At 42.6% G+C, this 12,409-nt stretch overlaps 1 protein-coding gene across 2 annotated transcripts in view; it reads right to left on the bottom strand.

Moving 5' to 3' along the window:
* The window catches only part of ei24 (EI24 autophagy associated transmembrane protein), a 51,065-nt gene that overhangs the window by 19,062 nt on the left and 19,594 nt on the right, over positions 1–12,409 (bottom strand). For both annotated transcript variants that reach the window (XR_013495582.1, XM_078198855.1), the window contains exons 5-8: positions 9,516–9,582; positions 7,618–7,742; positions 3,077–3,196; positions 1,856–1,967 (exon numbers count right to left, since the gene is read on the bottom strand). Coding sequence is in view for 1 of the 2 variants with exons in the window: in XM_078198855.1 (XP_078054981.1) it covers positions 1,856–1,967; positions 3,077–3,196; positions 7,618–7,742; positions 9,516–9,582 (424 nt within the window). In the remaining variant the exon portion in view is untranslated. The remainder of the gene's footprint in view (positions 1–1,855; positions 1,968–3,076; positions 3,197–7,617; positions 7,743–9,515; positions 9,583–12,409) is intronic.

The raw sequence follows: 12,409 nt of genomic DNA, 5'->3' as shown, positions 1-12,409 counted from the left end.
GTGACATGGTCCTAGCTTTCAGAGGCACCAGATTGCATTCCTGGATGGTTAGTTTTCAACGTAGGTTATAAAATGATAGGGGACAGCGGGAGAGAGAGAAACGATCTGGATGCACAGCACATTAATTTTACTGCATAATAACCCCCTTTGTAGGCAGTATGGCGACAGGAAGAGAAAACCTGGGCTGAATATTGCAAAATTGAGTATTGTCATTGTTCACGACCATCGGATGTAGAATCATAGAATCCCTACAGTGCAGAAGAGATCATTCAGTCAATCAAGTCTGCACCGACTCTCTGACAAAATATGTTACTCAGACCCTCTCCCTGTTGCCCCACACATTTCCTATGGCTAATCCATCTAACCTACACATCTTGGGACACTAAGGGGCAATTTAGCAAGGCCAATCCATCTAACCTGCACATCTTTGGACTGTGGGAGGAAAACCATGCCAACACAGGCAGAACGCGCGAACTCCACACAGACAGTCATCCAAGGCTGGAATTGAACCTGGGTCCCTGGAGCTGAGGCAACAGCTCTAACCACTGTGCCACCGTGTCTCAAAGCGTTATTACGTTTCAGTCTTTCTTTTAAAAACTACAGCGGAAAGGTGGGTAGAGGGGTCAAAGAGAGGGGGAGAAGGGAAGGGAGAGGAGGTGGGAACAAAAATGAAGCTGAGTTCATGGTCCCACTAACTGTAAATCTGCCGCTGTAAAGAGGGATAGATACATTCCTTAAAAGCTGACATCTGTGCATGGATCCATATTGTTTTTTAAAATTCATTTACAGGACGTGGATGTCATTGGTAAGGCCAGTGTTTATTGCCCCTCTTTTGTGATGATGGTGAGCCACCTTCTGGAGATGACAACTGAGGGAATAGAGTGTGCTAAGCAGTGGGACAAGGGTTCTCTGCTACACGCTGTACTGTTAATCTCAGGTGTCCCACCAGAGGGAGCCCATTGACAGAAAAGCAAACATTCTCCTCTCCCCCCCCCCCACCCCCTTTTCCCCATTTCTCTCAAAAGTTACCAAATTTGGAGTGAAGTTGAAAGTCTGGTTAATTGCCTGTTTTCCTGTGGAGACCAGAAGAGAGAAAGGAGAATATTTCTTGCAACTGCTGAGATCTGAAGGATTTCTGTACAGGAGCAAATGGGGATGAAGGGTTTATCCACTCAGCGATTGGTTCTGGGATGAGGTACTGTGGGCGTCTTTTCATCCCGATGGCCGTTGTTCAGGAGTGAGCACGGACACTGTAGGAAGGCCCCTTTCACCCAAACCGTATCACAATTGCGATAAAATGCCCAGCAATCTTTCAGGTTTCAGCAGTGAAGAAAGATGCTTTTTGGAGTTGGGGTCATGTTGAGCAGGGACCACGCCAACTCCAGGTGGATGAGTCTACATTACCTAACGGAACTAGGTGGGATAACAGTGTCTATTGTACACTGCCAGCCTTGAGCAGCGAGTATGAATTTAATGCTGGCATTCAAAAGGACGGGTTCCTCGTATGGCCAATATATCCGCTTGTAAACAGGAATTGGGATGTGAGAGAACGTAGCTCCCAGTCACCGTGATCTCCTGGAATTCTGATTACTTTCATAGGTCAGAAAGCAATTTTTCCCCATAGTGCTTTTCCCTAAATTGACTGAGATTTTTCCTTCTATATCATCTCTTCTCCTGGGAGATTGCCTGGTTAGCGGGGAGGTGGATGAGGGTGAATGTTCAAAAGCTATGACAGAAGGGCACAGGCTTGACGGAAAAGCTGTCCCTTCCTCATCCTTCAGGATCATACGTGTAGACACACATTTTCACCCATTTGTCTCATTCGGGAGGTATCACTGGCACAGACTTTACTCACCGTTGTTGAACCATTTGTACTCAAAGCAGTAGAGGGAATACAGCATTGACATGTGGAACAGGCTGCCCAGCTGTCCGATAATTTCAATGGGAAAATGACTCACTATCAATCCCTGGGGAAAAGAAACAAAATAAATGAAACTAGAGTTCCACGATAAGAATAGCATGCAATAACTAAGCTCAAAACCTGTCCTTGCTGATTCTCCACACTTGCACTTTCCAGCACAGGCTTTTGTATAGCAGTCAGCAGTAGGAGCTGCTACTTAATATTCCCCAGCCAAATTCATGGGAGTCGTTGGCATAGTGATATTGTGCGATGATAGTGTGCTATTGATATGTTTTATGTTTAAGGGGAATGTCTCAAAATTCAGCTTTATTCTACATAAATAATGAGGGGCACAGATCAGCTAGATAGTCAATATCTTTTCCCAAAGGTAGGGGAGTCTAAAACTAGAGGGCATAGGTTTAAGGTGAGAGGGGAGAGATACAAAAGTGTCCAGAGGGGCAATTGTTTTCACACAGAGGGTGGTGAGTGTCTGGAACAAGCTGCCAGAGGTAGTAGTAGAGGCGGGTACAATTTTGTCTTTTAAAAAGCATTTAGACAGTTACATGGGTGAGATGGGTATAGAGGGATATGGGCCAAATGCAGGCAATTGGGACTAGCTTCGGGGTTTAAAAAAAAGGGCGGCATGGACAAGTTGGGCCGAAGGGCCTGTTTCCATGCTGTAAACCTCTGACTCCAAGAGTGTTTCACTGGTTTTAATATACTTTGGGATGTCCCGAGGTGAAACGCACTGTATAAATGCCAGTTTTACTTTCATATTCCTTACACTGCTCCAGCTGAGATCAGCTCACACAACAGAGATTGAACCTGGAACTTTTGATGTTTCCTCCATGGTGTACTTTCACACACAAGGTTTGTATTAATTAACATAACTATTTTTTGTATTGCATTTTTAAAATGTAACTCAACAAAGTAGATGTGCTGTACAGGAAAATTCCCAGGCCAGCTGACAGAGGCAAAGAGGGAGAATCATTTTGATTCTTACGAGTCCTCACTCATTGACTGTCCAGTCTTTGTTTCCTCCTAATATCACAGCATAGGGTTCAATTAATCCATGGAGTTCAGGTCAAAGACAAAAAGATATCCAATTGGTTCTGCAACTTCAGCTGTAGCCTGACACATTTACCAGTCTCATCCAACATTGTGCTTCATACATACCTGAATGAGGAACAAGGCCTGCAGAAGCAGGTTAAACAGCATGTCTGCGATAATCTTGCTGATGCTGGGGAAGGGTTGTGCTTTCCTCCCAGAGACTTTAAATGCTAGGTCGGCAATGTCCTGTAACAAGTAATAATACAAACAATTATTCACTATTAAAAAACTGCCTTATTGTTTGTTTTTGGAATGGAGGTCAGTGGGGTAACAGTGAGATTATAGTGAGTGGCACGGTGGTTAGCACTGCTGCCTCACAGCGCCAGGGACCTGGGTTCGATTCCCGGCTTGGGTCACTGTCTGAGTGGAGTTTGCACATTCTCCCCGTGCCTGCATGGGTTTCCTCCAGGTGTTCCAGTTTCTCCCCACAGTCCAAAGATGCGCAGGTTAGGTGAATTGGTCATGATAAATTATCCCTCAGTGTTACCCAAACAGCTGCCAGACTGTGGCGACTAGGGGATTTTCACAGTAACTTCATTGCAGTGTTAATGTAAGCCTTACTTGTGACACTAATAAATAAACTTTATTATATATCCCCTCCGATGCCTGCCACATGGTTAAACATAATTAACCTGCTCCCAGACCACTGATGAAGGGTACGTAACCTTGAAAAGCCCGCAGTCTGTCCTGTTTACAGATACAGGCCGACCCTCACCCTGTGTGCTTTCTCAGTTTTATTTCACATTTCAGTTTTTCCTTGTTATTTCTCAATGTCACTGTGACCTGGGGTCTTGGTGTATGGCTGTAGCCGGCAGTGTTTCTGCTGCAGGAAATGCCTGACCCTCCAAACTGTCTTGCTACCAATGGCTAAGACTGGGAGCTCAGTAAATTCACAGACTCTGTGGAGATCTCCACTGAAGGAATAAGCAGTAGTGACATAATTACTGTAAGCCTAGCTGATGAGAATCTTAAATTGGTCAGATGCTTGGTAATAACAGTTAATGTAAGTGAACAGACCATCAGGATTCCATCAACATCCCTTTTTTTCTTTCCTCTATTGAAGCCGCAAGCACTGAAGACAGAACAATATTACTGGACCTTAGCCTTGGCAAAGGACTTGAGAGACAGTGGGAGATGGCTGACTCAACACGAGAGCTGAATCAACACACATGCAAGCACATGCACACTCACACATACACACACACACACACGACACTGAGGCTTCCTGGACTGTTGCCCAAATTCCTATTGATTTAGCTGCTTGGCATTCACAAACTCAATAACTGCCTCAGATGTAAAACAATTTATATTTAAACAGCACCCTTCAACATAAGTAAATTAATTCAAGGCATTATAAAATAAGACATCAAGCCATGTAAGGGATATTACATCTGGTGACCAAAAGCCTGGTCAAAAAGATAGGTCTTAAGGAGTTCATTAAAAGAGGATAGTGGGGTATTGAGTTGGTGAAGTGGAGAAGAGAAATTCCAGAGCTTAGGGCCTTGGCAACTGATGATATGGCCACTGGAGCAATTAAAATCGCAGGTACACAAAAGGCCAGAATGAGATGAGTACAGACATCTCAGAGGGTAGTGGAGCTAAGGTTACAGAGGGAGGGAGTAGGGAGGGAGTCATGGAAGGACTTGAAAACAAGGATGAGAATTCTAAATCAAGCAGTTACTTGATCAGGAGCCAATGTAGATCAGCAAACACAAGAGTGATAGGGGAACAGGACTTAGCATGAGTTAGGACATGGGCAGCAGGGATTTGGACAGCTTTAAGTTTGCAGAGTGGAATATGGAAGACTAGCCAGGAACGCCTTCTTCACCTTTAGACTTGACCATGCCAACACCTGGATGATAGTTTCAGCAGCAGATGAGCTAAGATAGGGGTAATGGTGGAAAATATGAAAGTGATCGAGTGGTGATGTGAATATATGGTTTGATGCTCATCTCGGGGTCAAATAGAACACAAAGGTTGCGAAAGGACTGGTTTTGTCTCAGACTGCTGCTAAGGAGGAGGGGGGACCCGGTAGAAAATGGACTGTAAAACCTTAATTTATTTTGCCTCTTGCTTAATTCCTAGAATAAGATTGTCAAAGGTTCATAAACCTTCCCTGGCTCATTGGTTTGAATGTCTAAAACACAATCTTATATTAAGCAGATATGAACATTACACATCTCCTTCTCCTTTTCTACCCTTCCACTAACACACTTCCCCTGCACTTGGTTTGTCCTCTGAACATTCAAGTCTTTTCTCTTACCTTTCTAATGCCTTTCTCTCTGCTGTCACTAAGAGGTGAGCATATCTTTTTGCCAATAATGTGTCCATTATTGATTGAAAATAATATTTAAAGGGTAGTTTTGTATCTAGTGGATAATCAACATTACCCTCACAGAGGATTGGAGATGGCTGTGTAAAGAGGCTTCCGTTACCAACAACCTTGAGGTTGGGAGGCGGCATCTTTGACCTGCAACTCAATTAGACCGTTAGCTTTGAGAGTTTGTCCAAAGCTTGGTATTCTGTGGCATGTGGCTCACCCTTGACGCCTTTTCACCACACATAAGACACAGAGGAATGTGACGGAATATTCTCCACTTTTCAACACTCAGAATAAAGCAATCCACTAAACTGGCAGCCCATCCAACACCTTAAAGAACCAACTCTTCACTATAGTCACTGCAGTCCGCATCGTCTCCTACAGTAATGCAAAGCTTCTTTGGCAGCACTTCCCAAACCCACAACCTCCAACACCCCAGACAATACTCATGCGAACAAGTTCACCTCCAAGTTACACATCATCCTGACCAAGATCCCAGGTAATTTTGTTATTGTTGTGTGTAACCTATTGCATTAAATGTTTGGGGCCATTAATTTTTTTGTGTGACTGTGCACAAGCAGAGGTTGATGTATTCTCAGCCTGAGCGGGAATATCTGGGTGCTGGGAGGTCACACAGCTTTGAGGGAACATCGATCCTGACTTGGACATGTAGCGCTTTCATGAACTTGATCTAACCTGACCTTGGGTTGGTGGGATGTATAGTGTACATTCAATATTGGGTAAACATAAGCTGGGCGCAATAACTTGGGAGTCTCAAACAGGTCGGACCCTTGGATGACTAAAATAAACGAAGGGTCTCAACGCTGAAGAGTCAATTAGTTGGCGTTTCCTACAGCCCAAAGAAGTAAACTCATCAAGTGTCTTTCGAAAATAGATAGCTACTGTCAGTTCTTTTGTTGGCAGCTTCAAAATCAATAGTTTTAGTGTGACTATCATTTTGTAGTTTCAATTAATGTGTTATTTAGTATTTTGCTCTACATTGACAAAAGCCATTTAAAAAAAATAACTAAACCTATATTATTGGAAACCAGCCAGATTAGTTGAATAGACAGCCTTAATTGTGAGGCAATTAAAGAATAAGTAATTCATTAATAGATGTATTAGTAAGGCTGGTAATGTAGTCTGTAACACAAAACGTTTATAACTTTTAAAATGATAAACACTCGATTTTAATAAGGTTCTAAATGTCATGAGATGCTCCTTTCCCAGACAGTCTAAAAAGATAATGTGAACTTGTTAGGACTTTCATTTACCGTGACTGAAGGAATGAATATGCTTTATTCAAGATGTCGCAGTTATAAATGATAGACAGTTAGGTTAACCAATTATTGATTGAAACGTAGGCTAACTCAAGATAAGAGATATAGCTTATGAGAAACCATTGTCTTAAAGTTAAGACAACCTGTGTAATTAGCTAAAACGCAACGGGCTCTTATTTCATTATTGACAAATTATAGAACAATTGGCTATTTTCCAACAATTGACTGAGGTGGGCTTTCAACATCTTTATGGTATTAAAAAGGGATCTTGAGAAGCCATATTTGGGATGTTGTTTTTACACATTATCCACGTTTTCAGAGCCATCACTTCACGTCCTGGTGTGTGAAGCGTGGTGAGTAGTCTGTTCAGTCGTAAGAGTTAAGCTTTCTCCTCTTACTGTTAATTAACACTTTGCTTTTTATCGTTCTGAATCGTTGCCTTTTAATGAACTTTCCGAATTCACAATTTAAAGTGTCCTTTCTTGCTATGAGGTTAAGTCTGTGGAACCTGTTGTGATTTACAATTGGCTGTTATTGTAAACAAGTGAACCCCATAAATCTTAGTAAAAATAAATCTCAGCTTGTAAGTGTTCAGTAAAGAAGTGGAGGGGCTGACGTGCTGCGATTGTTTCTTTAAATTGTTGTTTTCATTTCTACCCATATCCTCTAAATCACTTCCTGGCACAGATTTATTAATACACTGTTCTATTTTCATGTAGGCTCACGATGCCAGCACCATCTTTGTAGTGATTGCTATTACACTCTTATCAAATTGATCCCCCTCCAAACCCCACCACCCTCTCCTTGTTAAAAACTCCCCTGAAAGCCCAAAGTTCTCGGCCACCTAATTGTCCTATCGCTGGTGTCTGAAATCTCTAAGCCCCCATGAAGCACCTTAGGTTGCCGATATTAAAGGCACTGTATGAACAGTTGATACTGAAGGCTTGTTAATCACAAATGTTTAATTATAATCTTGTTAATCCACTCAATAGCTGAGTGTCACCTACCTGGAACCAGATGGCATTCACTATTTTACTGAGGACAAAGAGAGGTAATATCCACAAAGCACTGAAAGTGGAGTTCAGGATAAATTCCAGCCAGGACCAGACGTCTCCATGTAATGAGGGGTCACCTGTTCAGACAGAAACATTGCTTACAGAAATAGCCAAAGGTCAGCAACTTTGCCTCAGCATAAAAACACAGACCTCCTACTAATGGCCAACACTGACTGATGTAATAGTTTTTAGCTTGTGGTTGCTTAACTCACAATAGGCAAGAAACCAATCACATTTGCAAGTTTGGCAACAGTGCGGAACAGAGTAATGGGTTAAGCAGTAGAGTATTGTCCCAAATAAACCATACACAGCTAAAATAAGGAAGATGGAAACCACATAGCTCCAGGAAGAATCGAGAACATGGAGTGAAGGGGAGCAGAAGACCCCACTAATAAATACTGATATTAAAAAACATAGGTGTTTTCCCTGACACATATGGAAACTGTAATCAAGCCCAGCTTCCCAAACTACTGAAACATTCGGAAATCGAGAATCTTCCCGCCCCACTGAAATCAATCCCCACCACGGGTTCCCTGGCGGCAGGATGGGTGAGCCATGCAAATTGCCATCGACTTTGGCAGACCTGAAGATCCCTCTGGCAGCCATTGTTGTGTCATCTCCACCATGGGAAAGCATGCTGAGGTGTTTGGTGGGGGGGGTTCTGGAAATTCCAGCCATATTTTGCATTGCCCCATATGAAATTAAATTCTCTCCCTATCTCACCTTTTACAGGGCCACATCCTTTCCAATTTGTGTCCAATTGCCCACAGCCAAGACTTGGTGGCATTACTTCCCAAACACTGTGTAAGGTTGCTGACATTTATTGTATCTGACCAGCACCCTGAGGAATAAAACTTCAGCAAAGCACTGGCTAAGTTTCTCCATTTAGGATCACCCTTCTAACTAGCAGCAACTATCAGAAAAGGTAGCCAAAAACTAGCACTTCTGTAACCCACCCAGCAGATCCGACGGCACGGTGGCACAGTGGTTAACACTGCTGCATCACAGTGCCAGAGACCCGGGTTCAACTCCTGGCTTGGGTCACCGTGTGGAGTCTGCACATTCTCCCCGTGTCTGCGTGGGTTTCCTCCGGGTGCTCTGGTTTCCTCCCAGTCTGAAAGACATGCTGGTTAGGTGCATTGGCCATGCTAAATTCTCCCTCAGTGTACCCGAACATGCACCGGAATATGGTGACTAGAGGATTTTCAAAGTAACTTCATTGCAGTGTTAATGTAAGCCTACTTGTGACAATAATAAAATAAATTTTAAAGATCCTTTCCAAACATGGTAAACTGATACCAGTGCATTTGATAATTTGTGTACTCCTTGTTCTCAGAGACGATGTTACTAATGCAGCGGCTGTGGAGAGCAAGGTTCAGGATGTCCTAGAAGCTGCACTAGCAGCTGTGGAAATTTAACTTCAGGCTGCACTAACAGTTGTGCTTGCAACAGTAGTGGGCACTGGACAGTTGACCAACTATAGACACTTCATTACCTCCAAGGCTGCGGTCAGATAGGAACGTTGAGTCCTTTAGACCTGATCCACAATTCAATTAGATAATTGCTGATCTGTACCTCAACTTCAATTACATGCTTTGGGCCAATATCTGTTGACATCCAAAGCTATCAAAAATCCATTCCTCAGATAACTCTGCACAGCTAAGGGTTTGAAACTGGGAATTTCCTGGTCTGTACAGTCAGTTCCACACTGGACAATGCATTGACTGAACAAGTAACCAACGGACTTTGTTGGAAGTTTTGTTCCTCATGGGCTGCTAACTGTTACTGTCCCAGATTCATCAAATGCCTCCACACTCTTTCTATCTCTCTTGCAGTAATAGTTTCCTTACCAATTATACGTGCAGTGATAGCTTGAAGCAGAGGGATGAAGACTCGGTAGAAGACCAGGATACTCAGCTGTGTGGAGAAAAGGGGAAACAGGTGTTACAGCACCACTGACAAATACTGACAGCAATAAATGCACTCCACATGAGATTCTGCTGCCCAATCCCCTGACACGAAGGGGTGAGTGCAGTGTATACTTTTCCAACTTTACAACTCAAGTTTTCTTCGTTCCAGCAATGATGGCAGCCATCCAGGTACCTTACCCAATGGCGATTCAGCAAGCATGATACTGGACATGTATCCGTAGGCTGTTCCTGGGCACATTATAGGCAACACCAAACGCCAACCTAACCCAACTTTAAAGCACATCTGAACAGTAAGCATTTCCTGATTTACTCCCTTCTAACTGGTGGGTGATAAAGGTCAATCGCAACACTTAACTTCCGCCGTGGCTTAGATTGTCCAATTCCTGAAACACTTTCTCAGCTAACATTCCGTGGACTCGAGTCACGGCAAGTGTTGAAATTTGAATTCAATAAAAAAATGTCTGGAATTAAGAATCTACTGATGACCATGAAACCATTGTTGATTGCCGGAAAAACCCATCTGGTTCACTAATGTCCTTCAGAGAAGGAAATCTGCTGTCCTTACCCGGTCTGGCTTACATGCGATTCCAGAGCCACAGCAATGTGGTTGACTCTCAACTGCCTTCTGAAATGGCCTAGCAAGCCACTCAGTTCAAGGGAAACTAGGGATGGACAATAAATGCTGGCCAGCAACATCCATGTCTCATGAATGAATTAAAAAAAACTTGTGGAGCATCAAGTGGGAGCTTTCTGTCCCATCAAACACAGGGGCTGGAATTCTCCAAACCTTGCTACTGTGAATGGAGCGCCAAATTCTCCGTTTCCGTTGGCAGTGGTGGCGTATGAGACTGGAAAATTCCGGCCAGGATCACATTACATTTTACACAAAGAACTATCAGGATAACTGTACTGAGAAAGATGAAATGCACAAAGGAATTGGAAACCAACTGCATGATTCTCATACTGAATCGCTTAAAATGTTTATTAAAAATTCTTGCTTGCTGGCTTAACAATGGTTTTAAATTGTTCTAAACAATGGATAAGAGAGTTTCATTTGAGTACATTAGCATGTTAACTGCTAGCGACTACATCAATTTTAACACCTGATAAGTGAAAAGGGGAATTTCACCCTGTGAAAATTAAACAATCTTTACTATGATTACAATGACACTCGATCTAATAAAAGCTGCAGAAGAATAATACTGGGTCGTGTTCGGAAATACATTACTCTACACATATGTGAAGAGCAGCATTTCACTAGAGTTAGAGGAAATAAGGATAGTCTGGTACTAAAAGACTAATAAAGTCAGGGTAGACTAATTTAGAAATGAATATAGGACAGAAAAGGATTTACAAAGGTTCAGATGCATTGAAATACATATAACCACTGTTAGAGATTTTAAATATATATTTGTGAAAGACTTCTGTACATCTTGGCCAAATACAGACCACCCCAAGACATAATAGGATGAAAGCTAAGTGAGATGAACCACATTCTTTAAGAACAATACGGCCACAGAGCATAGTTTTTAATCAATATAGTTCCCTAAATGAATGAGACAATTCATTTTCTACTGATAGCAGATGGTGAGAACAGCAACTCTTGAACTCCACAGTGAGACAGTGAGAAAGTTGCCGTTGAACTCTAATTTACGTAACAGAGGTTGCTAAAAGGCAAGTGGGTGAGAGCATCCAGATTCTACGAACCAATAAATTCTCATGTTGCCAGAGAGTAGGATGTAATTGGCCAAGGTAAATAATCCATACTAACGATTGATCCATCCTATTAAGATGGACAGAGTAGGCAGGCAGATGATTTCTGAAGAAGTATAATTACATAAAGTCTTGATAATTTAATTAGAGTAACTTGCGCTATCTTAAATTATTCTCCCTCCATGGTAGAAACCAGGCCTGGGTCAATAAAATACACCTTCAACCAGAAACTACTGTGTCCGACGAGTTGTTTGTATTTGCCAAGCTGTATTAATAAAGAGAAATCTCCTGCATGAAGCCAGCATAATACATAGCTCTCTGTAAAACTCCTACACTAGACAATTAATTAATCACAGTGTTGCTATTTTTGTAATGCACTGTATTGTATATTATGCATTGCATTACATATTACTGTAGAATGTGAATTTGGTATTTTTCCAGATAGAGTTAGAATGATTTAATGCTCTGCATAGGTTTTACAACCTCAAGACAGTGAAGTTTACTCACTGGTTTTACAAAAATATGCCAACTAATTTGTGCCTAGCAATGAGATAAATGTATGAGGCGAGGGGTGGCACGGTGGCATAGTGGTTAGCACTGCTGCCTCACAGCACCAGGGACCTGGGTTCGATTCCCGGCTTGGGTCACTGTGTGGAGTTTGCACATTCTCCCCATGTCTACGTGGGTTTCCTCCCACAGTCTAAAGCTGTGCGGGTTAGGTTGATTGGCTATGCTAAATTGCCCCCTCGTGTCCTGGGATGCAGAGGTTAGAGTGATAAACATGTGGAGTTTCGGGCATGGGGCCGAGGTGGGATTGTAGTTGGTGCAGACTCGATGGGCCGAATGGCCTCCTCCTGCACTGTAGGGATTCTATGACTCTTCTATGACTCTATGAGAGTCCTGATTGGTTGGCAAGTGGGCTCTAATTAATAGAGATGTTGCCATGGAGAATGCACCAATTGATGGTGACTGACAGTTAATTGCCAAGTATTGTTTGAAATTTAAAACAGGGAGCCAGATTCAGATCGGTCAAAGCATTGCCCTGAGCAATGAACCAGCAAATGGCGGTCACGTATTTTGTTTAGCTGAAACAAGTACAA

The sequence above is a fragment of the Mustelus asterias genome, chromosome 27, assembly GCF_964213995.1.
Source record: "Mustelus asterias chromosome 27, sMusAst1.hap1.1, whole genome shotgun sequence".
Classification (NCBI taxonomy): domain Eukaryota; kingdom Metazoa; phylum Chordata; class Chondrichthyes; order Carcharhiniformes; family Triakidae; genus Mustelus; species Mustelus asterias.
This window is presented reverse-complemented; position numbering and strand designations above follow the sequence as displayed.